Here is a 25,537-nt window from a genome sequence, read left to right as displayed (position 1 = left end):
TTGTGTCAGTGCCGACATCTTCGTTAACCGGGCCTTTTAATTTAATCTAGAGAGATCTCTCCGGAGAAACCCGATGCGAGTCTTTCATAAAGCTGCTGGCAGTAATTCCTCTGCCTCTTTGCCGCCGCTATCACAGAGCCGTGGAAATGCTGGTTGGAGAGGACATCTGGAGGCCTTCAGCCTGACCTCCCGCTCGAGGTGGGACCGTCTCCAGCGTGTGATTGACTCAGCCGTGGCTTTGTCTGGCCAAGTCTTGGAGACGTACGGGGATGGAGCTGGGTACTGCGCCGGATCAGCTTTTATTTGCTTTAGCTTGAGAGCCGTACCTACTGAACCGCCCTGCCGCGTGGGTTATGCGTTTAGCTTTGAATTACCTCATCCTGCAGGTTTCAGTGCCTTCAAGTGAGCTGTTCGGAAATGTCCCAGTAGGGCTCGCAGCACAACGAGTAATGAATCTGAATCCTCCTGCCTTTTCCGTGCTAGTACGGGAAACGTGAGCCCATCCTAGCGCTGCTTCCACAGAGAAGAAGCCAGGGCCCCGCGTGCGGTGGTTTTCTCATGTTTGCACGGGCTCCAGCAAGTGAGGCAGCACGTGCAGGATGTGTCCCATTGCTCACAGGAGCACAAGGCTGCTTGCCCCTCGGCACCAGGGGGGCGCTGGGCTCGTAGGAGGTGTGGGCTGAGCGCAGGGCACAACCTCAGCCCCGAGCCGTGCATGGGACCGGGTGCGGGCCAGCTGTGAGCCCGGGCCGAGGCCACACATACACAAGGCGTGTGGTTGCCTTTCATCTGCCCTCCTCAGCCCCTCGAGCTGGGAGGGGAGCGTTTTCCCCCAGGTTCGCATTTATTTCAGAAAAACACCAGGTCATGGGTTGAGCGTGCCTGCTGGAGCGCACATCTGAGTCGCCCGTCGCGCTCCCGAGAGCAGAACGGCTCTCAACATCTGAGGAGTAAACTTGCCTCCAGAAATGCCACAAGCTTCTGGAAGCCGATGAATGGCATGTAGCGAGGCCAACCCAGCGGCCTCCTGTGTCATCTGGGCTGGGCTGGTTTCTTCAGACAGAGCCTGGGGATTGCAACATCCCCGCGCTGGCTGGGGCCGGCGGGCCTCGCTTGGGAGGGGGGTGGCAGAAACGCCGGAGCTGCTGGGGGGGTGAAAGAGCCCCTAGCCGGGGCTGTGCTGCTGGGCTGAAATGTGGCCGTGTCCCTGGGCTCTGCTGTCCCCGCGTGGAGCGGGGCGGTTGTGGAACGGTGCGTGTGCTCACGGCGTGCAGGTGGGGGACCCGTGAGCCGATCGATCTCGGTGGCTGCGATCATCGTGCTGTCCTCTGCTCTGTGCTCACCTGGGGCTCGATGTGGTGCTCCTGCACACGTGAGGAGCACTGCAGCACTGTGCAGCAAGCAGCGGTGAGCTTGGGTGGGTTCGAAGCTCTGTCCCTGCCAGCAGAGAGGCCAAGGGGTGTCCTGCTCGCCGAGAGCCTGCCCGGGCCTCGTCTTGCATACCAGGGGCTGTGGAAAGGGCCGGGAGCGCTGGCGTCTGCTGTCTTCTGGTTGTCTGAAGGTGATGGTCCTTGCTGAGGAATTGCAGAAATGTGGCAGGCGACTGCTGCTGACAGCTGCTCCGTACGGAGCCTTGGGCCAGAAGTGCAGAGGTCAGGCTTTGGCCGCAGGGTCGGGAGCAGCAGCTCTGCAGGCCGTCAGCAAGAGGCTGGCTTCGGCTGACAGCTCGTGTGTGCTGAGCGGCTCAGCCGTACACCGGTAACTCTGGCAGGGGTCTGTCCCTGTGCCTCCTCGCTGGAGCTTAGAGCTGGTGCTTACGGTTTGTGGTGACCTCTGCTTGTCTTCTCCGTGTCCCTGGGAGAAAATCTCCAGTGACGGTGGCTGCGCTGGAGCCAGACGTGATAACATGTTCAAACGTCGGCCTTCCTGGTGAAACCTGCCCAGCGCAGGAAACGTAGAAAACTTCTGGGCGAGAGCAATGGAGGTGGAGCAGCATCGCTGCAGGTGTTAGCAGGGCTTCTCCCCAGCGGTCCTGCGAGCTGTGCGGCCCCCTCTGCTGCCGGCGCTCCCTGCACCTTCCCTGCTCCAACCTCACTGCGGAGCTGGAGGGCAGAAGGAGCTGGCACGCTGTGCGGGGGAAGAACGCATGAGGACAATGCTCGGAACATCGGATACTATCTAGTGCTTAAAGCAGAAAGGTCAGCTTTGAAAGAGGCCTGCTGCCTGCTGAATATATCCGCTGGTTCCAGGGATTAGGTGTCAGAAGCCCGGAGCAGAAGGTTACTGCTCGTACGAGCGAGCTGAGCCCTTCCCTGCAGCAGCAGCGGTTCTCTGCAGCTCTCGCAGGACGCTGGAAGGTACTTGGCTCGTCCCGCAGACGAGAGCGAAGAGGCTGGAGCCTGCTTGGGCAGGTCCCGGTGTCCAGGGATAGGGAGGGGGGTCTGTTTGCAGACAGTGTTTTTTCTCTGCCCCTTTCTGACGGCTCAGTTGGCAAAGAGGGACAGGGAGAGTGTTTACAAGCGTGTCTGTGCTGAGTGCTGCTCTACGCCGGGAGTTTACTCTTCGTCTGGATGACGTCTTCGCTGGGGCTCTGTCCCTACAACTGCAGCAAACTGATCTCGCTCTGCGTGTTCTGACCTGCAGGTGTAAGTACGCACAACTTTCCACATCTGCTCTCACCCCTGTCTTTGAGGCAGCCCAAAAAGTGGCAGCTGGGGCGTGTGCTTAAAGACAGGGCACACGGGAGGCTGCTGGGTGCTGCTGTTTGAATCTTTTGTGGTAGTGTTAAAGCTCCGAGTGTGCCTGGGGAGGGTCTGTCCCGCATCAGGTGTCCACGTCACCACATGCGCTGCCTTGTCCTGTCTGAGCCACCTTCCGTTGTCCTGCAGCGCAGCTCTCAGCGGCATGTTGTATGCTGCAGTGGCTTGTTTTTTTTTTTTTTTTTTGGAGGTATTTTTTTTGGAGGTTGCCTCCCATGCTTCTCTGTGCCAGGTTCTGCTCCTCCTCCCTCTCTTCCCAGGTGGGCGGCAGGTGGTGGCTCTCCTCGCAGCAGAAGGCTGATGCTGGCAGAGCTGGGCTGAACTGAGCGGCCTTTTCCCCTGGGGTCGGACGTGCTCTCGCGATGGAGAGGATATCTGGAGATATTCGAAGCCCGCCTGGTGCTGTCCTGTGCCGTGTGCTCTAGGTGATCCTGCGCGGCCGGGGGTTGGACCTGATGGTCTCCAGAGGTCCCTTCCAACCTTGGCCGTTCTGGGATGCTGTGACAGGCGGGGACGGGGCTGGCTTCCACCACCCCTCGCTGAAAGAATAAGCAGCGCAGCTGCGTGCAGGCCTGACCCCTCGGTGGGGCTGTCCCTCGCTCAATTCCCTTGTCCCTGCTCAGCCTGCAATGGCTCAGGTGAGGCCCTGGTCCCGTCTGACAGGAGGTGCTGGTGCTTGCCGTGGCCTTCTCGGGAAGGGCAGGCAGCGGTCCTGCCAGAGCTGGGCCGGGGGTGGCTCAGAGGCAAGGGACACGAGGGGCCTGGGGCTGTGCCGCTGCAGGAGGGTGGTGCTTTGTGCCCGGCACACAAAGATTTCAGGCTCTACTCCAGTTGGTTTTTTCCTTATTCTCACTTGGACACGTGTTCCTGTCCCACAGCTGGTAACTGTGGCTGCCTTCTGGCCACAGCCATTAAGGTCTGGGGCATCTCTCCTGGCTTCATTTCTGCAGCGTGATTGTGCAGCTCCTCTTCCCGGGGAGCTCTGGGCTCAGTACAGAGTCAGATATTCAACACCATCAGTCTGTCTTTAGCTGTTTAAGTTGCCTTCACTTAGCACCAAAGCGCTCATCAGTGTTCGTCCATTTATTTCCAGCACTACCTGATCAGGCAGTGGCCCTGGGATAAAAACTTTCCGATTTTGGTGCAAACTGCTCACTTGTTCGTCAGCCACAAATTTCAGATTCCTTGCTTTGTTGCTCAGGCTCACCTGAGTATAGCTGGTGTTTTTAAGCACTGGAAGAAAAAGCTGGTTTTAAGCCTGCCGAAACATGTCTGGCTTGTAAATAATTAACGGCACTTTCAAGGCATTTTTTTTTCCATGCTGTGAGACCACCTTTTATCTCTTCTGACAACGCTCTTGAAATATTTCTGGGTTGCAGGATACCACATGGGCACCATGAAAGTAGCTGAATTGTCCCGTATCAGGATAAACAAGCTCTTGTGTCTAAATCTGTGTATGGAATTGAAGTATCTGCTGATCGGTCTTCCTCTGTTAATTGCTCTGATCTTTGCTGAAGCCAAGCACGATCTGCTGGGAGCTGAAAATGCCAGTCCTGGCCTGAGCTGGCTCCGCTTCCTCGCAGCCTGGAAACCTGCTCATGCTGCAGAAAGCTGTTCTGTGCGAAACCAAAACAGGGTCTGTTGATGTTATTTCTAGTCCTTTGAGAAGATGACTTACTGGTCACATGTGCTGCTATGAGGTCATTAGGAAGTCTCTCAAACACACAATTTGAGAGGCGGTGATGCTATTGCAGAAGTATGCTCCCTCTGCGATGCGAGATGCGAAACGCACTGCAGTGCTCCAGTTTGTAATAGCTTTGAGTGGGATCTGTTATCGTGCATTTTTGGGTCTGTTCCAGTGAAGAAGGAAAAAAAAAAGGGGGCTGTTTTCTGCTTTGCTTTATGCCTAGGATTGATTAGGGAGCGCACACGGCGGGATAAAGTTACATTTCAGAGGGCATCCAGCAGGGAGCCTGTTGCTGCGTCGAGGCGCTGAAGGCAGGCGAGGCCAACTGCAAGATCAGCGGATTTCTTTGTGCCTCCGCGGCGCCGTCCTGCCCCTGGGAAAGGAGCTCCTCAAACCCACGGGCAAGCCGGGCCCCTGCTCTTCCCGGGGCTGTGGGGGCGTGGGAAGCTTTTGCCAGCCCCTCGATGCTGGTTCTGGGGTGGGCATCGGCTCCCGTGCTGTTACTGGTGTCCCCCTTGGGTTCCTTGTGCTGGATGCCCCGAGGTGCCCTCTGCCACTGACTGCTCGTGGTCCTGGTGGTCCCGGTGTACCCTGAGGGCCTGTGCCCAGCTCGGGCCACGTGCAGTCATGCCGACAGGGCAGGCATCCGGATTTTGGCAAAACTCATCCGAAGTGTTTTATCTGAATCGGTACCACCCTCTTGGGGTGGGACTTCCCAGGCCCGGAGAGGCCTCGTGTCTGTTCGTCTCCAGCCTACCGCTCACCACGTGCTCCCGTCCCAAGCTGCAGAAGAGCCCTAGGGATTGTCCCCTCATCCGAGCTGATTAGCGCGCTAAAACACGAGAAGAAGAGTAAATAGTTTTCTGTTCTCTGTACAGAGGAGGATTGTGTGGCTGAGCGGGGGCAAGGAGGCAGGGAGGAAGATGGAGCCAGGAGGCATCTGACTTGCCCATATGACCACATCTTTCATCTCGCAGCTGCATTTTCCAGCTCAGATTTGGTGTGGGCACAGTCTGGCTCATGGCTGCTGCTTCTCTTCTCTTTGAATACTCCAAATACCTGCTACTTTTGTTCATGCTTTGCTGTGATTCCTCATTGAAGCCTAATGTAGCGTATAAATCTTGGAAGAATGGGCTGAATCGCTCTGCTGCCATCTGTGCTTCTCAGCCTCCTGCTGTGGAATCCCCGTGAGTGTCACCGCACACAACAGCAGCATCTGCTTCCAGCATCCTGCCCAGCTGCCGCTCGCCCAGAAGGACACCTCCCTCTGCTGGGTGTCTGAGCGGGACATGGTGGCTCTGTCCCTGTCCCTGCCTTGTGGCTTCCTCGCTGGAGGGAGGCCAGCACCCACATTTCCCAACTGACGAGCCAGCCAAGCACTTCTGCTCTTCCACCTCCCTCTGCGGTTGTATCCCTGCTGCTGGCCCCCTGACAGCGGGGTCGTACCGGTGACCCCAGGTGACGTTCCTCTCAAATCCCAGCAGCCTCCGTCACCCAGGTGAGCTTGGGCCCAGCCTGCTGGGGGCTGCCACACTGCGGGGCTGGCCGGTGGCTGCAGCAGTGGCTTTGCAGCTTCGCACCTTGCCCCCCCAGCTCCCAGAATCGATTGCATCTGGAATGGGTTTCTGACCACACGAGTGGCGATGTTATCTCGCTGCGGGACCCCTGTGCTGTTGCTCCGGCCCCCCAGGCCAGCCTCCCGCTGCGGAGGCACCAGCTCCTCGACTTTTTGCTCCAGCTCCTGAATCAAGCCCACGCACCCGCTTGCTCCCACGGTCACCGCGCTGATGCCCTCGTCCCAAAGGACTTGGTACTGCAGACATGCCGTGGCAGGGTGCCACCTGCCTGTTCAGCCTCTGTGCAGTTCCCTCGTTTTGTCCCTGCTTCGAGTCCCAGCAATGCCAGTTCTCCTTGGTGTCTCTGCCCGGGGCCCTCTTTAGTGCAGTCTCCTCTGTCCCTCCTGTTTTCAGCCCCTGCATTTAGAGGTGTCTGATCATATAGCAACAGCAGCACGCTTGGTGCCCCAAAACATGAAATCAGAGCAGCGGCCTTGTGTTCTGTCACCCATCTCCCTGTGCCCCTTACCCTGGGGCTGTGCTGCTGCAGGCCCCGGTCCCGTTGCCTCTCGTGGCAGAGCGCAGGAGTGGCGATGCACTGGCACTGTTGGCACCAAACAGGCTGCGAGGGCACCAAACACAGCAGCTACCTTACAGCCTTTGAGCAGGCGGGGAGCTGTGAATTCCAGGAGAGCAGGCTGTGCTGGCAAGGTTGTCTTTCTCTGAGAAGGAGAGGAGGGGTCTGGGCAGCCCCAAGTCACTGGTGGGGTTTAAGCCTCCTGCTGGCCGTGCCAGGGGGCAGGACCCGGAGATGAGTGCAGCTCCCCGTGCCTCCTCGCACCTCCCCAAAGCCTCGGAGCTGTGGGGCAGAGCCCGGCTGTGGACAGGGGCAGCGGCGCGAGGTGGAGGAGCGATGCTGGGCAGCGTTGGTGATGCCCCCCTCACCAAGTGCCACCTTCTGGTAACTTTATATTTTCTAGCGAGCCCGGTTCTGCGGGATCCCAGCGCTCGCAGGGCCGTAGGGGTGAGCAGCTGTGGCAAAGCTGCCCTGACCCCGGTGTTGGTGCTGGGCTCTCCCTCCTTTGGGGCAGGCTCCAGCAGCAGCAGGCCAGGTGACGGAGAAGCCCCCTGCTCTGCTCTTTACCTGCAATAATCCTGTCGGCCGGGCTTAATGAGTGACTGGCTGTGCCTTTGCTTTTTACCTTTCCCCCTTTCTCCCCAGCGGAGGGTTTTGAGCGCGGGCAGCAGGCTGCGGTGACGTCTGCGCCGGGTTTTTCCAGCGAGCGCAAGCAGCCGTGTTAAACAAGAAGGTGCAAGCTGGCTCTGCGGTGCCGTGCCGGGGCCTGGCTTGCCCCTGGGACTACATGGGCCCTGCTTCCTGAGCAGGAGAGCTGCTTTATGTTGTGGTTTTACTAAACGAATTCAAAGCTTGGCCTCTCTCCAGGCAAAGCCTGGGCCAAGTGCCAGCAGAGCAGCCCCTGGGGAGAGCGCTGGAGCGAGGAGGGGCCAGCGGAGCGGGGAAGAGCGGAGGAATCCAAGGAGGCCGGTTTGCCGAGCAAACAGCTCTGTTTCCATCTGCTCGGCCGGGAGTTGCTATAGGAACTGCGATGATAGAGGCAGGGCCATCTCTTGGGCCTGTCTGCGTCTCGCGGAGGGAGGGAGGAGGGAGGAGTTGCTCAAGTTTGAACATATCATGTGTGCTGGTGGAAAGTTGCAAGGAATGTCGAAACTACAGCCTGGCTGGGTCTGTGGAGCCCAGCAGCCCCGCTGCAGTCGTTCCCCGCGCTCAGCAGCCCCTGAGCGAGGCAGGTAGGGTCCTTCCAGCGTGGCTCGGCTCTGAACTCCCTCCCGCCAGCTCTCCCCCGGCGCCTTTCTGTCCCAAACTGGCGAAACAGCCAGCTTGCTGGGGGCTGTAGGGGTGGCAGAGCTGGGAGCTGAAGGCTTTTGGCTCTGCTGGGAGGGAGGCGGTGGCTCTCCGTGCCCTGTTTCGCTTCCCATGGCTGCGGGGGGATTCGCGGCCCTGCGGGTATTGCCGCAGCGCTGCGTGCCCAGGGCCCTCTGGCATCTGGGCTCTCTTGTGTTTGATTGAAACGGGGAGCTGGCTGGTGCCCTTCCCCGGGACAAACGCCCTTTCTGGGGCTGGGGCTCTCCAGGCGAGCCCGTGGTGTTTGAGCTTTGTCAGTCGTGCCTGCGTGAAGCGCTGCGGGGCGGGCGGCGAGGGGGATGCACAAAAGCCGGGGCTGGCAGCAGCTCGCCCGAGCCCCGCAGCTCCAGCCCCGTGCTCTGCTCCCGGGGAGGTGCAGACCTCCCTGTCCCCTCCTGATGCACCCACTGCATTTTTTTTCTCACTGTAAAACTTTTCAGGCTCACGTTTAGCCTGAGACACAGAAGTGGAAGCATGCAGGAAGCAGCTCCTGCGAATCCTTGTTAGGGTTAAGCACGGGGCTTTCCAGTAGCAGCCGCCCCTGGTAAGTCTGATTATTTCCCCAGTAAACCCCCTTTTTTCAGGTGCTGAGCACTTTCCAAAATAGGCCCGTTCCCACTGGGCCATTCCAGGGTCGCTCTCAGCTCCGTGGGTGTTTGTTTAAGAGCTTTAGCTGAAATTTCATCCACCTCTTTCTGGGTCGTAGAGGATAATCTGTTTAAAAAAAAAAAAAAGCGGACAGCGTTGTTGTCTTTTGAGAGGCCACGCAACCAGCTGCCCAAGACCTCGGTGTGATCTCCGTGCACAGACACAGCTTTCTGAGCTGGGGCAGATCGCAGCCCACCTCCTTGTGCCCAGCCTCGTCTCGGGCAGTGCCTGCCTTATGCCACGAGAGCTCGGCTGCGGCCACGGGCAATAACCTGCCCCTGGAGGAGAGCTTCCTGGTCGCGTTAATTACGGGCCTGCTTCTGCCTGCCTGGATGGAAACTTGCACCCAGCGCACCTTTCCTTTTACTCTGCTAACGTAACTGCAGATGTTCTTATTACAGGGATCCACTTCCAATATTTTACGGAGTTACTGCCACAAAGCGGTGCGGGAGCGTGTCTCGGAGGCTTAATGTGCATGGTCTGCCATGGAATTTCATTTCCTCAACTTTAATTTGTTGTTTTTTAATTTCAGTTCATTTTCAATATGGAAAAGAGGTAAATGGGATTCTTTCTTTGGTCTAGACATCATTATTCTGCATGTTTTATTTTCCTCGTGTGCTCTCGTATTTCTCTCCTCATTGCCTTAAACAATCCCAGGATTTTCAGGTTTCCCTACAGCTACCTGCCTTCTCTGGGTAACTGTGAAACCTTATTACTTCTCCGTGAGCTCCTGTTTCTGGTCCATCTTGAGAAAATTTGATCAGACTCTGCCTCTGTGCCTTTCCATGGCTGTGAAACGCTAGGAGAGCTTTTCCAGTGTTCTTGTATTTTCCTTTGTTTATAAACAAAACATTTGGTTTGATTGCTTGCAATACACTGTGGTGAGCAGAGATCTTCCCTGAGCTGTCTCTGGTCGTGCTAGGTATTTTGTTGGAACACTGAGCTCATTAAAATTCCACGAGAAGTTAAACTTTATCTTTTAGGGTTGCACTAGTAAATAGTAAACCCAGCAGGACACGGTTAGACCTGCCTGAAAATCCTCCCGGGGCTCCGCGGGCTTGCGGCCGGGGTTCGGCTGATCGGTAAGGGCTGCCACTCGCTGCTCCCCCCTTTGCCAGGCACTTTGTAAATGACACTTTAAAAGCACTTTGCGTAGTAAACAGAGCTCGAAGAGCACGGAACAGCCACGTGCACCCAGGCTTCTCGTCCTCGGGAGCGCCGTCAGCCCGGCCCCTGGAGCGTGGGGTGGCAGGAGCCAGACCCTGACCGCTGCTGCCTGCACCTCGGAGTTGTTCTGCTCTGTGCCATCAGTGGTGGTAACGCTCGCTTCTTTCTGACACTGGAAGAGCTTCCTCCAGTTTGGCCTCTTGTTGTAAACGCACGGCTTTGCACGCTTATAAATGTTGTGTGGTAGGGTTACAGCAGAGCTGGTGGTGCTCCTGGAGCTCGGGATGAGGGCAGTGACAGGTGCGTGGGATTTCCTCCTCCTGCATGAAGGGACACTCTACAAAGCTCATAAAACGTAGCTCTTGGTAGTATTAGCATTTCTGCGGTGGTTTGATGGGAAGTAGATTGCCAGCTAAACTCGTCGATGCTCCAACGCAGAGTTTCTGTTTTCATTTTCACTGAACCATCCCTTATGTGTTTGGCTTCCACCCCTGTAAAACCCAGCAGATTCTCAGCGTGGTGTTGGATATTGTGCACTGCTATATGCACTCGCTCGCTTCCCTTCTGGTTTTCCAAAGAGCCCGGCCCGGTGCTCATTTCATCTTTTAATGCAAAGTGCTCTGCCTGGATTCTTGTAAAAAAGTGCAGGTAGGCAGCCGTTGCTGTAAGCTGGGTATTTGGGAAGGCAGCAGTTAATGAAAGCTGAAGATAACCGAAAAAGTACAAATGTAGCTCAGGGCAGTGAGAAATACTTTGATATCTGTGTGACAACAAATTTCATCGGTGGTGTTTATATAGGACTGTTGGCAAAGATTTAAAAAACAAAGAAGACAAATACCCACTGATTACCTCTGTGTTGTTACTAGCAAAGCGTCCCCTCCGTTTGGGGAGAAGCTGGATGCTGTGCTCTCCTTCATAAGGCTGTTGAAATACCTTCTGTTGCACTGGCAACGGGGGAGGCTGTTAAACACCAGATAACGCTTCACAATCTTCGAAACTCGGGCACGACTGGAGCCTGCTTGAAGCAAATTGGCAAAACAACTTTCTGAATCCCGGCTGCTGGGGAACAAGGCTGGGAAGACTGCAGGGCTTCCAGAGTTTGGGAAAACGTTAATGTTGGAGCAGTGCTTTAAAAGAGAGGGGGAGCAGGTGACCGGCAGGCAGCCGGGACTGACTCCAGGCCAGAGCGAGGTCCGGGGGAGCTGATGGGTTAGTAAATGGTTGTCAAATTAAAGAAGGAACCCACTCGGTGATCCACGTGCTCCGATGGAAAGCAGATCCCCTCCGAAAGTGCTCAGATTGTGGTTTTTAATGAGATTCCTGCCCCGGTTGCCAGAAGTAGCTGGGCTGACATGACGTACCTGGACCCAACGAAGCTCTGCGGTGCCGCTCCCGGGAGGCAGCAGAGGCCCCGCGTCGGGACGGCGGTGGCAGCGGGTCCACTCGCCCGGCGAGCTCGGGGCTGTGGTGCTCACGCAGGTGGTGGGCGCTGGGTTGAGAGCCCCTCCTGGGGGGGGCGGTGGTGGTGTCTGCTCTGTGTCCGCCGTTAAGGTGTGCGAAGGTGGCGGCGTCCCAGTTCCCGTGTCGCCGGTCGGTACTGCGTTGAGTAGGCTGATTTATGGTGCCGCACGGTAGCTCTCAGAAATAGCTGGGAGTAGATCCATGCTGGCCATAGCTGGGGCTCCTCCCTGGCTCCGTGTGGGGCGAGCTCTGCTGGTCCCTGCTTTGCTCATGAGGAAACCACTGGGAGATGGAGGGAAATCAAACCAGGGCTGACCTCTCCTGTGGTCACTGGGGAGAAAATATTAATGAGCTTCGCCCTGATAGTGACCTCACTCGGGAGGCTGAGGGAGTGAGGGTGGCTTAGCCGGGGCAAGAGAAGGCTTTGGGGTACCAAGAGGAGGTCATAAAGAGCCTGATCCTCTTCTTGATAGAGGCATGTGGCAGGAGGGCTGGTAGTGATCACAGGTGGAAATAACGGGAAGGTCTGGGTTGCCATAAGGAGCAGAAAGCTTTCCCCCTGGGGACAGCCGAGCAGTGGAGGAGGCTGCCCAGCGAGGCGGGGGAGCCTCCATCCTTGGAGGATTTTAAGACCCAGCCGGCCAAAGCCCCGCGCAGGCTGCTCTGAAATTGGTGCTAACCCTGCTCTGAGCAGGAGGGGGATTAGATGCTCTCCCGAGGATCTCTTCCAGCCCGAATAATTCTGTGCCTTGGTAACCTGATCTCCTTCAGAGTGCGAGTTTGAGCGCAGTTAAATAAAAGGTTATGGTGGAGCCCCTTGAGAACGGGGAGGGAGGAAGGTGGTTTAGATTGAGTGCTCTTAATACTCCATCTGTCATCTGTGTGGTTAACGTGTCATATAAAGGGCTGCTACGTGAGACTCGGAGTGGGAGATGGTGGGTCTGGGGAGGAATACTGCGAGCTTGTAGTTGCTATGTTTTAAGGATTGTTTTAAAAAAAAAGTAAACAACCTCAAAAAAAAGAAAGGAGGAGGAAAAGAACTGGAGAGAGATGCCAGTGTAAAGCACAGAGTAGAAATGTGCATGCCACGTGCTCTCCCGTGCCTGTTCTGCGTGGGAAGGAAGCTCTGATGGGGACCAAGTGATCATTTTGCTTGGCCAAGGGGGAAGGAGATGATCAGAGCTTCGTGTTTGTGCCCATCCTCCGTTATCCTGCCGCTTCTCCGCTCCCAGCACCACCCGACACGCAGAGACCAGAGCCTAGAGGTGGCTCCAGCGTCTTGGGCACCTGCACGTGGACGGGCTCGCTGGGGACACGGGGTGTGCTTGTGTCCCTGGGGCAGGCACGGCTGCGAAGGGGACAGCCAACGGCTGGGGTGTTAGCACAGCGAGTTGCGGGTCCTTATCTTTGGCTCTGCCTCTCTGGTTGTAATTTTGGCCCGGGTACCTCGGCGGATTAAATTGCATTTGTTCCGTTATCCTTAAATCTGGTTTGTGACAAAGCAGTCGCACAAACCGAGGGCACCTCCTGCCCCTGGAACCAGCCCATGGGCAATGGGAGGACTGGTGGGGATCCAACGTGTGCCAGAACGCCTCTCTCCTGGCCGTAGCTGTGGCACTCGTGGGCTTGGGTCTGCGGGCTGAGCCTTCTCCTAGTGCTAAGTAACCATCACGCATGGGTGACTGAAATGTGTTTTTTCTCCTAAAATCTTGCAAGAATGAGGTGTCGCTTTCCTTTTCTGTAATGGCCTCATCAGATACTTGGCTACAGCGTGGAAGTGAGGTTCAGAGCCTCCTCAGCCTCGGAGCAGCCCCGTCTCACCCACCTGGAGGTGCGTGAAGACCTCCACGTCCTGCTCTGCCCCTGCCACGCACCCGGCTCTGGGGTTCCTTCTGGGGGCAGGCCTCCTAACGCCACCTCTGGGGTCACGCTGAGGCTAGTTACTCCTCCCTTTTTCTGTTACTGCCTCTTATTTCTCTCACGCACCTCGTTAACCCAACCCTTTCACCTGAAGTCTGGCTGTTGTCGTCTGTCCGGCAGTGCCCCTGCTCCGGACACCACTTTGTGGGGTCGCTGCTCCTGCCCTGTGTTCCCTGCTGCACTCCCAACCCTGCTGCGGGGTTTTCACCTTCCCGACCGTCTCTGGTACCTGCATCCAAGACCTCCCCTTGGAGCCACACGTGAGGATCGTGCTGGGCCTGCCTGGCTCCCCCGTTAGTGTCCCCATGTTGATTTTGGTCCCCGTTGTGCTCAGCCAGGCCTGGTCCCACCCCACTGTCACAGACCTCTCCTCGCGCTGCCTGCCTGGCTCCAGCCAGGGCCGGCTGCCGGGGCCGCGCTGCGACTTCGCTTAAGGGGAAGCTTGGTGCTTGCTTGCCGGGCAGCCATCTTCTCAGGCCAGGGGTCCCGAGAGCAGCTCTGCCTTCCCCAGCCTCGTGGCAGTTGTTTTAATCAGAAGACGCCGCTTTTCCTTGCGACTGTCGTCCCTGCACGCTCCTGGCTGCAGCCAGCTGGGTGGCAAAGGCACGGTCTTTGTTAGGGGTGAGTAGGGGGGTGTAGGGAGGAGGTGACTGGAGCTTTAAGTCCTCTTAGAAAATCAATACGAGGAGCAAGGAAAAGTATTGGAATTGTAAATCAAGTGAAATGTTCCAGGAGGTGATCAGAATGCTTTCTGCTGAGCATTTTCCTCAGCGTGTTTTGTTTGGTCACACCGGAGCTGTATGGGCTTCAGGTGTGCGCTCCGGAGGCAGACTGCTGGGTTTTGGGTGGCTCAGATTAGTTCTGAGGCAAAGAGGAATAATTCCACTGTTGTTCTGGAGCCACAAAACTGGAAACCACACCTGTTGGCCTTCAGGCTTCAGATATTGCCCCAATTAGTAGCTTTGCTGTTTCCTCCTTAAAGGCCTTTAGGACTTGTGGCTGTAATGTCCAGGTACGTTGGATGGTCCTGGCCATTCCTGAACCTCCTTTGGGGATATTTCGATTTTTGGATAGATCCTCTTGCTGTACAGCACGCATTTCATGCACACCTGTGGGTCTTGGTCGTGACCACAGTGTGTCTTGGCACGGTGCTGGGCATCTCTAATGGGATTCCTACAACAAACCCAAAGGTCCCGCTCCGAGGTAACGATCTGCGAAGGAACCAGTTAATACAAATGCCTGCTTCAGTTGGGATCTAGAGAGGCTTGCAAACATGCCAGAGCTCCGTAATGGATCTCTGGAGGGAGAACAGTACCTGGAGGAGCTCCAAGTCCCACCTTCTTCATGCGGATCACTAAAGAACAGCTCCCTCCTGCGCCCGCTGTGCCGAGGTTTTGCCTGTAAGCCCCACGCTGCGCTGGGGACAGCGCGGGGTCACAGCGAGCTGCTCCTCTGGGGAGGATGGATCGGGTTTTAGACGTGGTATCTGCTGGGTACGCTGGGAATAAACTGCCCTCCCTAGCGTTTCTGAGGGAGTTTTTCGGCAAGAAGATTTTTTTTTTTCCACTCTCACAATGATTGTAACAGGATTTTATTCTCCTGCAGCCAGCTGTTAGCAATTAGCAACTTGATCCATTCAGTCCGGGAACGGAGTTTAACACTTTCTTGCCTCTGTGAGGATGTTGCTAATCCTGTTTGTGCTGGTTTCAGGCTTGTGCTGTAGTGTTGGCACTTCCCGTGTACGTGGGCAGGTCATAAAGCAAAGCAGGGGACTCCAGTGCAGCTGAAGGAGCTAGGAAGAAAAGCGAGCTGTCTAGGCAGAAAAAGTCATTAGGAAGACGATTTCCGAGCAGCTTGTACAGAGGCTGGTAGTTGGTGTACTCCTGTCTGTTCTGGCACGTGGAAGTGTGCAGTTGGGAAACCAAGTCTACTACCAGCTGAGATGTGGACTTAGCAAAAACTCAACGTCAGCAGTTGTTCAAACAGTTTCCAACAGGAAGGGCTCCAGAGCGGGGCTGAGGCTCCTCTAAGTACAGGACAGGATCGAAAAGCGTTCTCGGTGCCCTTGCTCGAGGCAGTGACAGCTGCAGGGCACGAGCAGATGAGAAGTGACGCGGTTTGCTCCCTGCGTGCGGCTCCTCTCCCGGGACTCCCCCACGGCCTCGGTGGTGGGCCAGGACCAGCCACCGAGGCCCAGCTGCTGGGTCCCCGCGTAGGGCTGACCTGCTGGGAGCATTTCTTCACGGCCACGTACAAAGGGGAGGATTCGTCTCACGTAACTGTGACCCCTTGGGGGGTTTGAGGCTGGTCCGAGCCAGCCCTTTGGGTTCCCTCTGCCATCGCTGCAGAAAGCCGCCTCCTGAGAGGGTTCATCTTGCTTGTCGTGGACACCCTTGGGCACGGGACTGGAAGCAGAGGTCTCAGGGCCAAATCCAAAGCCAGCATTCGTGGGCACAGAACTGCACAGGTGAGCTCCGGAGCCAGCTCTGAAGCTTTCCTCGTCCCTCCTGGAGAGCAGCCTGGCTTCTGGCCACATCTTCCAGTTTCAGCTGGCAGCTCCCCCCGGCCACACCACTTGTGTGTGACCTGCGGAGCTCCCCGTGCCTGTCATGTCCTGGGGAAGCCCCAGGCCCACGGGGTGCTGGCCTCAGCCAGCAGGGCAGGATGGGGCCGGCACCGCTGCCGCTCCCGCTGGCTGCTGGCGTGGTGCTTGGGCACTTGTGTGACTTACCTTGTTCTCCCCAGTTCCCTCTTCCCTCCTGTTAATTTTTACATTCTGATTGCTGTATTCAGGTGGCTAAATGACAACGTGATGGCAATACAATGGGTGTGATTTAGAACATGATCTTTGCAGAGATGGGCATTAAATTACGGTGTTTGTTCTGTACCTGGTCGAATGAGATAATGTTGCTGCTTGTCTTGCACGTCGCATCTGTTACGTTGCAGGAATATTGGTGGCTGTTCTCATAACCTGGTAAGAGTTGTGCTAAGTTTGTCATCCTCTTAAAAGGCCAAACCCTTACGCGAAGACCTAGCGCCTCTCCTGCAGCCACTGGAGCCCTGCGGTGGTGGTAGCCTGTCCCAGTGGGGCTGCGGGTGCTGAGCCACAGGATGGGTGCTTCTTCATCCCCACGCTGTACGGCTCCCCCTGGGCGGCTGCCTCCCTGCTGCCGAGCCCTTTGCTGGGCTTTTGGATCAGACAGGAGGCCACGGCATTCGAGCACTTAAATCACACCTGGGGTTGCTCTGATTCCTTTTCTGCATCAGCAGCCGTCTCTTGTCCTCACCTGGCAATGTACGATGACTTTTGCTGCTCTTTGGCCACACTTTCTCTTAACCCTGGCTGACCTACAAGGCACGTTCCCAGAGGGTTTTGCTGGGAGCTGCCTGTGTCTGTACATGTGCCTGCTGCCCTCCTGCTGGCCAGGCCCTTCCTAGGCTCTGAGGGCACGGGGCAGCGGGGTGCTCGTCCTCTGCCGCCTGAGGGCTGCCCCGTATGGCTGCCAGCTGCAAAGCCTCCGTCTGGGAAGTCACTGGGGAGATGTCTCCAGGGCACTTTCCTCCTGCAGGGACCCCCTCAGGAGCTCACAGCTCTGTTCCATGGCTGCTCCAGCCCAGGGCCCCAGGGCAAGACCGTCTCCAGCCCAGGCTGTGCCCACAGAGCCCAGGGCCATGGTCAGGGCACCCCATGCTCTCTCTGCTGGGTTTCCCACCACCTATGTCGGGAAGATGAATAAAGTGAAAGCCTTAAGACCCATGATCTTCTCCTTCCTAAGGCCCTGTGTGAGCACGGTGTCCTCTTGCACACAGCTCTCACCAGTTCCCACTGGGAGCCCTGCGTTGTCAGCTGGGGCACCCTAGCAAACCGCCCGCACAGACGAACATCCAGCTCTGTCTTCAAACTCTGCTGCAAAAACGTCTTCACAAAATCGCCCTCCAGGGAGTTACAGCAAGTCTCTGCTCTATGGCACCTGCAGCTGCACCGTCTGTCGCAGGGTCCCCTCCATGTTGGGGGGAGACCATCACGGATGCACACGCAGCTCGCGAGGGCTCGCCCAGAACCTCTCTCCTGATGGCTGGACCCCACTGCTGAGACATGGGCTACCTCTCCTCGCCTCTGATTTGCTTTTACACAGCCACCACCTCAGGTTGCATGAGGTCTCAGGATCACAGACCCTTGTTATGGCCGTGGCCAAGGTGCTCCCAGGGGTCCCAAGAGGTGGCTGAAGCAGGAGGTGCCCTGGCAATCATAAGGCCTTCTGCCCGTTGTTTGTAGTGTCAGGGTGCTGGGCACAGCACCTCGGGGCAGCACCCGCCTCGTTGGTTCCCCTCCTCCCCGTTTGGTTTTTCCCAAGAAGGCCCTTAGGTCGGCTGTCGGGCTCGGAGGCGTTTTCTCTGACGGAATCCAGCAGGGACAATGGCCGGTAACAAATCCTTAGGAAAGAGCATAAAACCAGGGCAAGCTGCAGTGATTCTAGCCCTGATTTAGCTCCTGGGGGTCCAGCTGGGGGATTTCTGGAGCCAAAGCTTTTACCTTCGGCTTTAAGAACCCGTAGTGCATCTTTGTAGTGAATAAAGCCAATTGTTGTGGTATCCACAGCAACTGAAGGCTGAGACTTGTACAGTTTAATTATGTTGGGTGGAAAAAATACAGCCTTTTGTCACAACTCTGAGCTAATGGCATCTGATGCTCTGTCATTCTTAGATGTGCATTCGCACTGGCATGGTGACGGTCCCTTTCTCTACTGACAAATCCTAACATCCACTTTTGCCTTTTTAATGCCCCTCTGAGGATTTCTAGGCAAATACCTTCTGGCTCTGGCAATTTTTTGTTTATCGTTTTGTTCTGTTTTCTTCTACCATTTCAGTACGAGACAGACCCTCTAGCCTGCCTTCCGTAAAGCAATCTTCCAGGATGGGAACCTCCCGAGGCAGTTTGTAGTGAATGTGGATGCAAAGAATTCGCGTAGCTTCACTGATAACACCTCCAGGAACAGGGGTTGTATCATGGCTTTCCACTGGAATTGCCAGAGTTTAAGCCCTTTGCAGTTTTCCTCATTTCCAAACAGGAAATTAAGTGTACTTGCATGTGTGAGTGCACATGCTTTTTTGGCAGCCACGTAGATGTGAAGGGAGAGATTGTTTTCACCCTGTTTTAGACGTTTATCTTGAGATCGAGTGACAAGTTTCAGAGTGCCTGCTTGGAGCAGGCAGTTGGCGCAGGTGGAAGTGTGTGTTTGGATGGATCAGTGCCACTCGGGGAGCCCGGCTGGGCCATGCAGGTTTGCTGTAGAAGCAGCTGCCGGACTCGTGAATATAACGAGGAAAGCAATCAATAAATGGGGGAGAGATGACTTTTCATTGGACTTGTTTAAGAGCAGTCATTGAGTGTGTCCGCACGGTAGATGTGGCAGCCGAGCTGGGTTACGTTAACAGCACCAGAGGTGATGTGGGTAATCAGGCAGCCGTTCGTTCATCAGCGAGCCTCTGATCAGAAGATGGATCAGAGCAGGGTCAGGACGCTTCTGAAGGCATGAAAAATTGCCCAGCCCATCACGAGGCAATGCCAATATAGCAAGTCCTGCCTTGGGAGGACTCTCATCTCTCTCTGCTTTGTCTTTCAGAAATGTAGACGGCAGCTGCCACCTGTGAAGGACTCGCGCCCATCCGACCCTGTGCAGCGCCTCCGACTGCTACCATGATCTTCTGCATGCTGCTGTTGGCCTCACTGCCCGAGCCCTCTGGCACCGAAGTCAACCCTGGTAGGGAGCTGCCAGGCTGGGAGGGGACCGTGCCCTCCCACCTTTCATGTCTTCATTCGCAGCCTTTTTTTTTTTGCCTCTCATGGTGGATGCACGTAACTGTAATGAACGCACACAGTCACTAATGTAGTCCCTGGGTGCCCGAGATGGGTGGTCTTCCCTGATGGCTGTGCTGGAGAGGAGCACCTGACAGTCCCTGGAGGGCTCAGGCACATGGATATATATTCCTTTCTGCACCCACCTGAGGGTCTGTGCCCTCAGCAAGCCTGCTTGGAGCTCTGGGCCTCTCTTCATCTCTTTGGCCATGTGGCCTGCAGAAGAAACCTGGCTCTAGAGTGGCTCAGAGAGCCTTTGCTTGCTGTGGAAAACAAATTACCAGTTAGCAAACCATAAACCACAGCTCTCCAGCCAGCAAGCAGGGTTCTGGGGACAGAGATGTGGAAGGAAAGGTTTAAAAACCTTACCTGGCTCAAAGCAAGGCTAGAGACAGGGTTACAAGCCTACGAGCCCTTGGGGAGGGAATGCCTTGTTGTCCTACAGCATGGAGCAAGCTGGAAGTCTGACAGAGATGAGTAAGATAACGGTCTGCAATATATTGCGAAAATCACAATAATGAGGTGGTTTCAGCCAGAGACAGTCTGAAATAATGATTGTAGGCCTTTTTCAGCTTGTCCCAAGGTGTGGCGAGACAGCAGTGCTACCCTGAGGGGCTTGGTTTGCCCTGCTGCGTCTGGCTCTGCTTGAAGTCCTGTGACTGTGTCTGGCTCTGGCTGCTCTGGCCTGTAGATGTTCCCGGCAGCTTGAGGTCACTGCCACTGAACAGAAGTGACGCGAAGCCCGTGAGGAAGCTCGGCAGGCATTGCTGTGCCTCCCTCTAATGCCCAGCTTTGAGCAGTGGTTGCCAGCTGGTTCCGATGGTTAAAACTAGTGGAAGAACAGGACAGGGAAGACAGCAGCCAGAGGGTCAATCACGTGCAGATCCCTTTTGGCGGTAGCAAGTGCAGAAGTCAGCGCACCCAAAGGTGCAGGAATAGCTCTCCCACCGCAGGACCTGGCTGGTCGAGTGGGCTCTGAGCACCAGGCTGTGGTACCACCCTCTCGCAGTAATTTCTTTCACTGAGAAATGAGCACGTGGCTTTGCTGGTTCTCAGTTCTGGCTGTGGCTTCCTCCAGCAGCTTTGCTTTCTCAGCTCCCCCAGCTGTTCAGCTGCCTCTGTCCCAAGGGCTGTGCCCTGTTGTTCCCACCCAGACGCACAGCCCAAATGATGCCTCTTCCTTGTGATGCCCTGATCTGTTCCAGGAGCTCTCTGAAGCCCCTCCAGACTGGCTGCAGGCCTGTAAGCGATGCAGGTGCCTTCTGAACCAAAGGGGCTGCTTTGTGGATGATGCCAGACCTGTTTGGGAAGGATCCTGTGTAGTCCTTTTGCCATCAGATGTTTGACCTCACTATAAGAGATGTGAGCTGTGACGTTTTTCTCACCCTCTGGGTGTCTATCTGCATGGCAGGCAGGTGTGTCCCCGGGTGCATAGTAAGGAGTCAGAGAAGTCTGAGCAGGAGTCTGATAGGATGCGCGTTTTGGTGAGAGCTTTCTGCTGCTGTGAATCGCAGCCGCCTGTAGAGCACATCCCTCAATGCCAGGGCCTCTCTGGCTTCCATCTGCCAGCCCAGGATGTGTGAGTGAGTGAGTTTTGTTCAGGACTGCGATAACTCCCAGTCTCCAAGAGTCCCTACCTGGCTCTCCATGTGACATTGGTGTAGGGTCTGCTCTCCTTAACAAAGGTGAGACCAGAGAGGACTCCCACTGCAGAATCACAAAAGCCCTTTCTGCTTTCAGGTGACAATTCTGCCCTTTTGGGAACTCTCTAGGTACTCACCAGTCAGCAGCCTACTAGCTTTCCAGCAACGGATTGGATTGTACTGGTCTATGGTGGGACAGGTCAGAGTTAAGCCAGGTGAGGCCAGGCTGCTTTACTGAACTTACTGTTTAGCATCAGAGCAGGGTCAGCGCCTTGGGTTGGTTTTAGCAGCCACAGTCATCATGCCTGAGTGTAGGGACTGACCGCAGCCAGAGACCAAAACCTTCAAAACCTTCTAGTGATTTCTTCTGTAAACAGGCCTTCTACGAAACCTCAGACAGGTTCAATCATTGATCCTCAGATGGATCGATGTTCAGGGTAGATCAGAGGCCTACCCAGCTCGGTGTCCTGATTCCAGCAGGATCCCATCCTGGCTGGTTCTGGATGAGTGCACAGGGTGCTTCCCCCAGCTACCTTCTCAGCTGACTGCAGCGAGCTGCTTCGGAGCTTTCTGAGCTAGCACCTTGTGCGTTTCCGTTTGGTAGCTGTTAGTGCATGTTGACTCTGAGTTTAGCTGATTTTTGAAGCCATGTGAAACTTTGGCATTCGTAGTGTTTAGCAGATTAAGGGTGCATGGTTTTGAACTCAGCTACCTGATCTTTTGATGCCTCCTAGTTCTGAGATTTTGAGAGGCGGCAAGGAATTGTTCAGGATGTAAATGATCTTTGTCACACTTTAGTAATTTATTCTGTCATGAGTCTGTTGATCCTTCCTTGTGCATCATCTATGTTGCTTTCTTTACCTTTTGATGGGAAAAGGAAGCTATATTCCATAGCTGACCAGCATCTGACCATGCATGCAGACAGCTGTGTAATGGTGTGTTCTGTTTTTTGCGTTCTCTGTTTGATTTTATGTGCATTCAGCTGCTCATAGAATGGTCTCCTTCCTCTGCATGGTAACCCACGTATCCTGAAGGAGCTGTTTTGGAGTCTTAGTTGTGTCTGTACATTTAAGTTGTTCTTCACCTAGTTCTTGCACTGTTTTACTGCAGTCAGACAGTACCCTGGGAGCTTTCTTCTGTCAGTTGGAATCTTCTTATATTAAATAATCTGAGGTCATCAGCAAACATTGTCACCTCACCATCCATCTCCTCTACAAAATTATTTAATAACATATCAAGATTATTGAATAACCGCACACGTGCATTGATGCTGTGCCTGACAGCAGCTGCAGCCCAACCCTATCGCGGTAACCTCTGTGCACAGGCATTTCTGCATTAAATCTGGCAGGTAAATTCAGCCTGCATTTCTTCTGCGTGGTGGTAACGGAAAGGTGGGTTTCAGGCTTGTGTCTTGTCTCGTAGCTTCAGAACCCAGTGAACAGCCCTACCCAGGCTTGGTGTAAGGGCAGCGGTCATGAGAAACGGAAACGAGGACACCCGAGGCAGTGCCCTCCCTGAGGGAAGGGCAGGCAGAGCTGCTGACGTGGCAGCAGGCAGCATGGCCGTGGGGATGTGCTGAGGATGCAGCCAGCACGCGTCCTGCTCTGGAGAGGCTGCAGCACGTGCTGTCACTTGTCTGTGTCACTCCAGGCAAGGGGAAGAGCTGGGGCTGCTGCGAGCTCAGGGCACAAAGGCCAATGATGTATAAGAGAGCGCGTTTCCTTCTCTTCTGGGACTTGTCAGTGACTGTGTTTTTGCCTTTAATTGTTTCATGATTTAATCCCATATAACTTCTTTAATCTACTGTTGATGTCAGTCTGACAAAAATATCTTGCTTGCCTGTTTTGAATACTGAGCCTTAATGAATACATTAAGACTGAGTTTTCCGAAGCATCTCTAATATTCCAAAACATATTTAAAACATGACATCAGAGGGGAGGGCTTGGCCCGCATAGATTTGTGAGCTACGTCTGCACTGTCCTTGGTGGATTGAGCTGTGTTGAGCTTGCAGAACCCTGTGGCTTGAGGCAGTTGTCTGTATACCTCGGAGGCACCAAGTTGAAGTGAGAAGCATGCCTGGAGAGAAATGCTTGCTCCACTCATGGCTAGAGGCAGGGGCAGACCAGTGTGGAGCAGTGTGGATGATCAGGGGCTTCACTCAAATGTAAGCTCTAACCCACAGTGACACAACGGTGCGGATGTTTCCATAAGCTGGAGTTGTTTGGTCACCTGTGATAGGTGCTCTTTAACTTCTCACTTATGGTGAGAATAATAACAGTTGTTCTTATTGATTGCAAGTCAAGCATCTGGGTTATTCCAGAGGAAGCAGCAAAAACTTTAACAATTACTTCCTTTTGATGTTGCACCGTTATTCCTATATAATGTTTCATTGTAGAATAGCTCCATGCAACCAGTAAGACTAGTATGGGTTTGGATTTCTTGTTCTTAAAATGCTTCTTTGTAAAGTTTTTGCTGTGCCAGAACTCTGCTGAATGACACTAACTCTGAGTGTATTTCATTACACATAATTTTAGTTTATAGCAATTATGAAGTATTTCATCCTTTTTATTTGCATTCTCAACTTTATCGTTACCACGTTTATTCCCTAGGCATGATAGTCTTTTAATTAAACTTGTCTGGTGATTTAAAAAGAGTTGGTACTGATTCTTACTTGCTTTTGTTCCCATTTTCAGCTATATGCCGTTACCCTTTGGGAATGCATGAAGGGACGATAAGGGATGAAGACATCACTGCTTCCAGCCAGTGGTATGATTCCACAGGACCCCAGTATGCACGGTAGGTTAATCCCTGACAAAACGTGTAACTTAAAAAAAAATGAAATGTTTTTAGATATCCGATATGATTGAGAAATAAGCTTTTGCTTACCTTCACCCTTAAAGTACTGCATTGCTGCAACTCATGAAATTCTGACTCAATATTAAGAGTTGTCCCCACGAGAGTGAAGTGGTAGAGCTGTCAGAAAGGTATCCAGAGAGGTGGTGATGTCTTGGTGTTTGGAGAATTGCAGGATTTGGCTGTACAAGGCTTTGAGCAGCACAAGGGAGTTAACCCTGCTGTGAGCAGGAGATTGGACTAGATTTCCAAAGGTTGCTTCCAACCCTGGTCTTCCTGTAGTTCTATGAATAAATCTCTAATGGATCTGTGAAGTAAAGGTCAGCTAGGAAGAGTGCTTCTGGGACTCTTCCTGAGCGTTTGAAGCTAAATCATTGGAAATCATTAATGAGGATGGACTTTTCAACTGAATCCTATTGAAGAAATGGGCTGTGTCCACTTTGACCCAAAAACCTGGAAATCGTAGAGTTGGAGAACTGTTAAAAAAGCAGCTTCAGAATTTTCTTTCAAGGTCAAGCAATACTACGGTCTTTTTCATGAAGTCAGCTTTTCGTTTTTGTTGTTTCATTTCTCTCGAAGCTACTAACTGATGATTTTCAAAGTATTTACAAACCGAAGTTTCCTTAGACTTGTTTTTTTTTGATGATATCAAACATTCCTTTAGTTTTTACGCGAGTCAGATAGGAATTTCAGGTAAACTACAATGCGTGCAGTTTTACAAAGAATTTGGGCCATCAAAAATCATAAAACTCTCCTAATGCTTGATTTTGTTGTTAGTCTGTGGTAGATCAAAGATTTACATGTCACGTGTGTTAATGGAGTTCTAACAAGCCCCTGGGCCTGAAACCCAGGAGATACATTTAGTTCTCTGAAGTATGGCTTATCCCTAGCTCTGCAAATACCTGAGGCAGCACTTACCATCTGCTACCATCATCTGTTTGTTAGGGCAGCTGGGCGTCCACAGAGTGCAGACATGAAGACGTCCCGTAGCTGACTTAATTTTGTTAGAGATCATAGCCGTCCTACGCAGATGTCTGCCCCTGTCATTTCACAATCACCTTCATGCCTTTCGTATAACTTGTTTTACTTGCCACATCTTGGAAGAAAGTCTTGCACAAGCAGCACATTGTTGACCAACCTGAGACAAAAGTCTTTGCTCTAGCCTGTACCTTGACCTCCAGTGTCTCCTGCTGGGCACTTCTTTCCTTGATGCATGAGGGCTGACAGCACTCAGCGATCCCGTCAAGTAGAGCTGGGATGGCTGTCAGAAAGACAAGGACCTTTCAAGGGCTTCCCATTTGCTAGAAAATCTGTTGTGGAAGATACCACAGCCGTCTTGTTTCCAGATAAGTTTTCCACATTTAAATCTTTCACCATCGTCTGGCTTGCACAGCTCAGCCTAGAGAAGCCTAGGTAAAGCAGAGTTTTCTTTAGTGGCTCCACCTACTGATTGCTAGAGCACCCTTCTTGGCATGCAGTCTCCAAGGACAAAAACCTGAAGCTCTGCATCTGGTGCCACAATGTTCAACTCCTAACCAGACAGTTCCGCATCATGTCACTGGCAGTGTCCTCTGCTAGCAAGTCTGATGAATGAAAGAAATGTGAAAGACGTTTTGAGATGACCCAGAAAAGTTTGTAAATGGGCAGAGCTTTTCTTTCTAAAATGTTTAAGATAGCTCCTCTTCGTGCTTGTTAGAGCTGTAGCAGGAGGTCGAGCAGAGGTTGAGGCTATACTGTGTAAGATGTAGAAGCAAGGATGCACTTTCCAGGCATGATGCTAAAAAGCAAGCAATATGCAGTTTCCTACTGAGTAACGTAGTTGTTTCTGATCAGCATTAAAGCATTGCTTTTGGGAAAGAAATGACTTTATAGTTAAGGAGACCTAACTACATCCAAGGGAGTTGATCTGAACAGTGCAAAACTGGCTACAGCATTCTGATAAGTCTCAATAGACAATCAGCCCAAAAGGGAGAGGTGTTTGGTAGCCAGCTGTCATCTCACTTGCTAATAGGCCTCTTTCACCCAGTTCTCACAGTTTCAAGGTGTCTCCGAAGCTACTGGG

The 25,537-nt window shown here is 53.9% G+C and overlaps 1 protein-coding gene across 3 annotated transcripts in view; it reads left to right on the top strand.

Moving 5' to 3' along the window:
* The window catches only part of LOC106037098 (discoidin domain-containing receptor 2-like), a 60,344-nt gene that overhangs the window by 7,992 nt on the left and 26,815 nt on the right, over window positions 1–25,537 (top strand). Inside the window, exons 1-3 of one of the 3 annotated variants that reach the window (XM_066980524.1) lie at window positions 2,440–2,645; window positions 18,747–18,884; window positions 23,316–23,418. In XM_066980524.1, the coding sequence (XP_066836625.1) occupies window positions 18,821–18,884; window positions 23,316–23,418 (167 nt within the window). In that variant the 5' untranslated portion in view covers window positions 2,440–2,645; window positions 18,747–18,820. Of the gene's footprint in view, window positions 1–2,439; window positions 2,646–7,649; window positions 7,812–18,746; window positions 18,885–23,315; window positions 23,419–25,537 lie in introns of those variants that run through there. The other 2 variants (XM_013182841.3, XM_048050674.2) reach the window with 2 other exon arrangements.

This window comes from Anser cygnoides, chromosome 20 (assembly GCF_040182565.1).
Source record: "Anser cygnoides isolate HZ-2024a breed goose chromosome 20, Taihu_goose_T2T_genome, whole genome shotgun sequence".
NCBI classification, from domain to species: domain Eukaryota; kingdom Metazoa; phylum Chordata; class Aves; order Anseriformes; family Anatidae; genus Anser; species Anser cygnoides.
The sequence above is the reverse complement of the archived record's forward strand: the minus strand, read 5'-3'. Positions and strand labels throughout refer to the sequence as shown.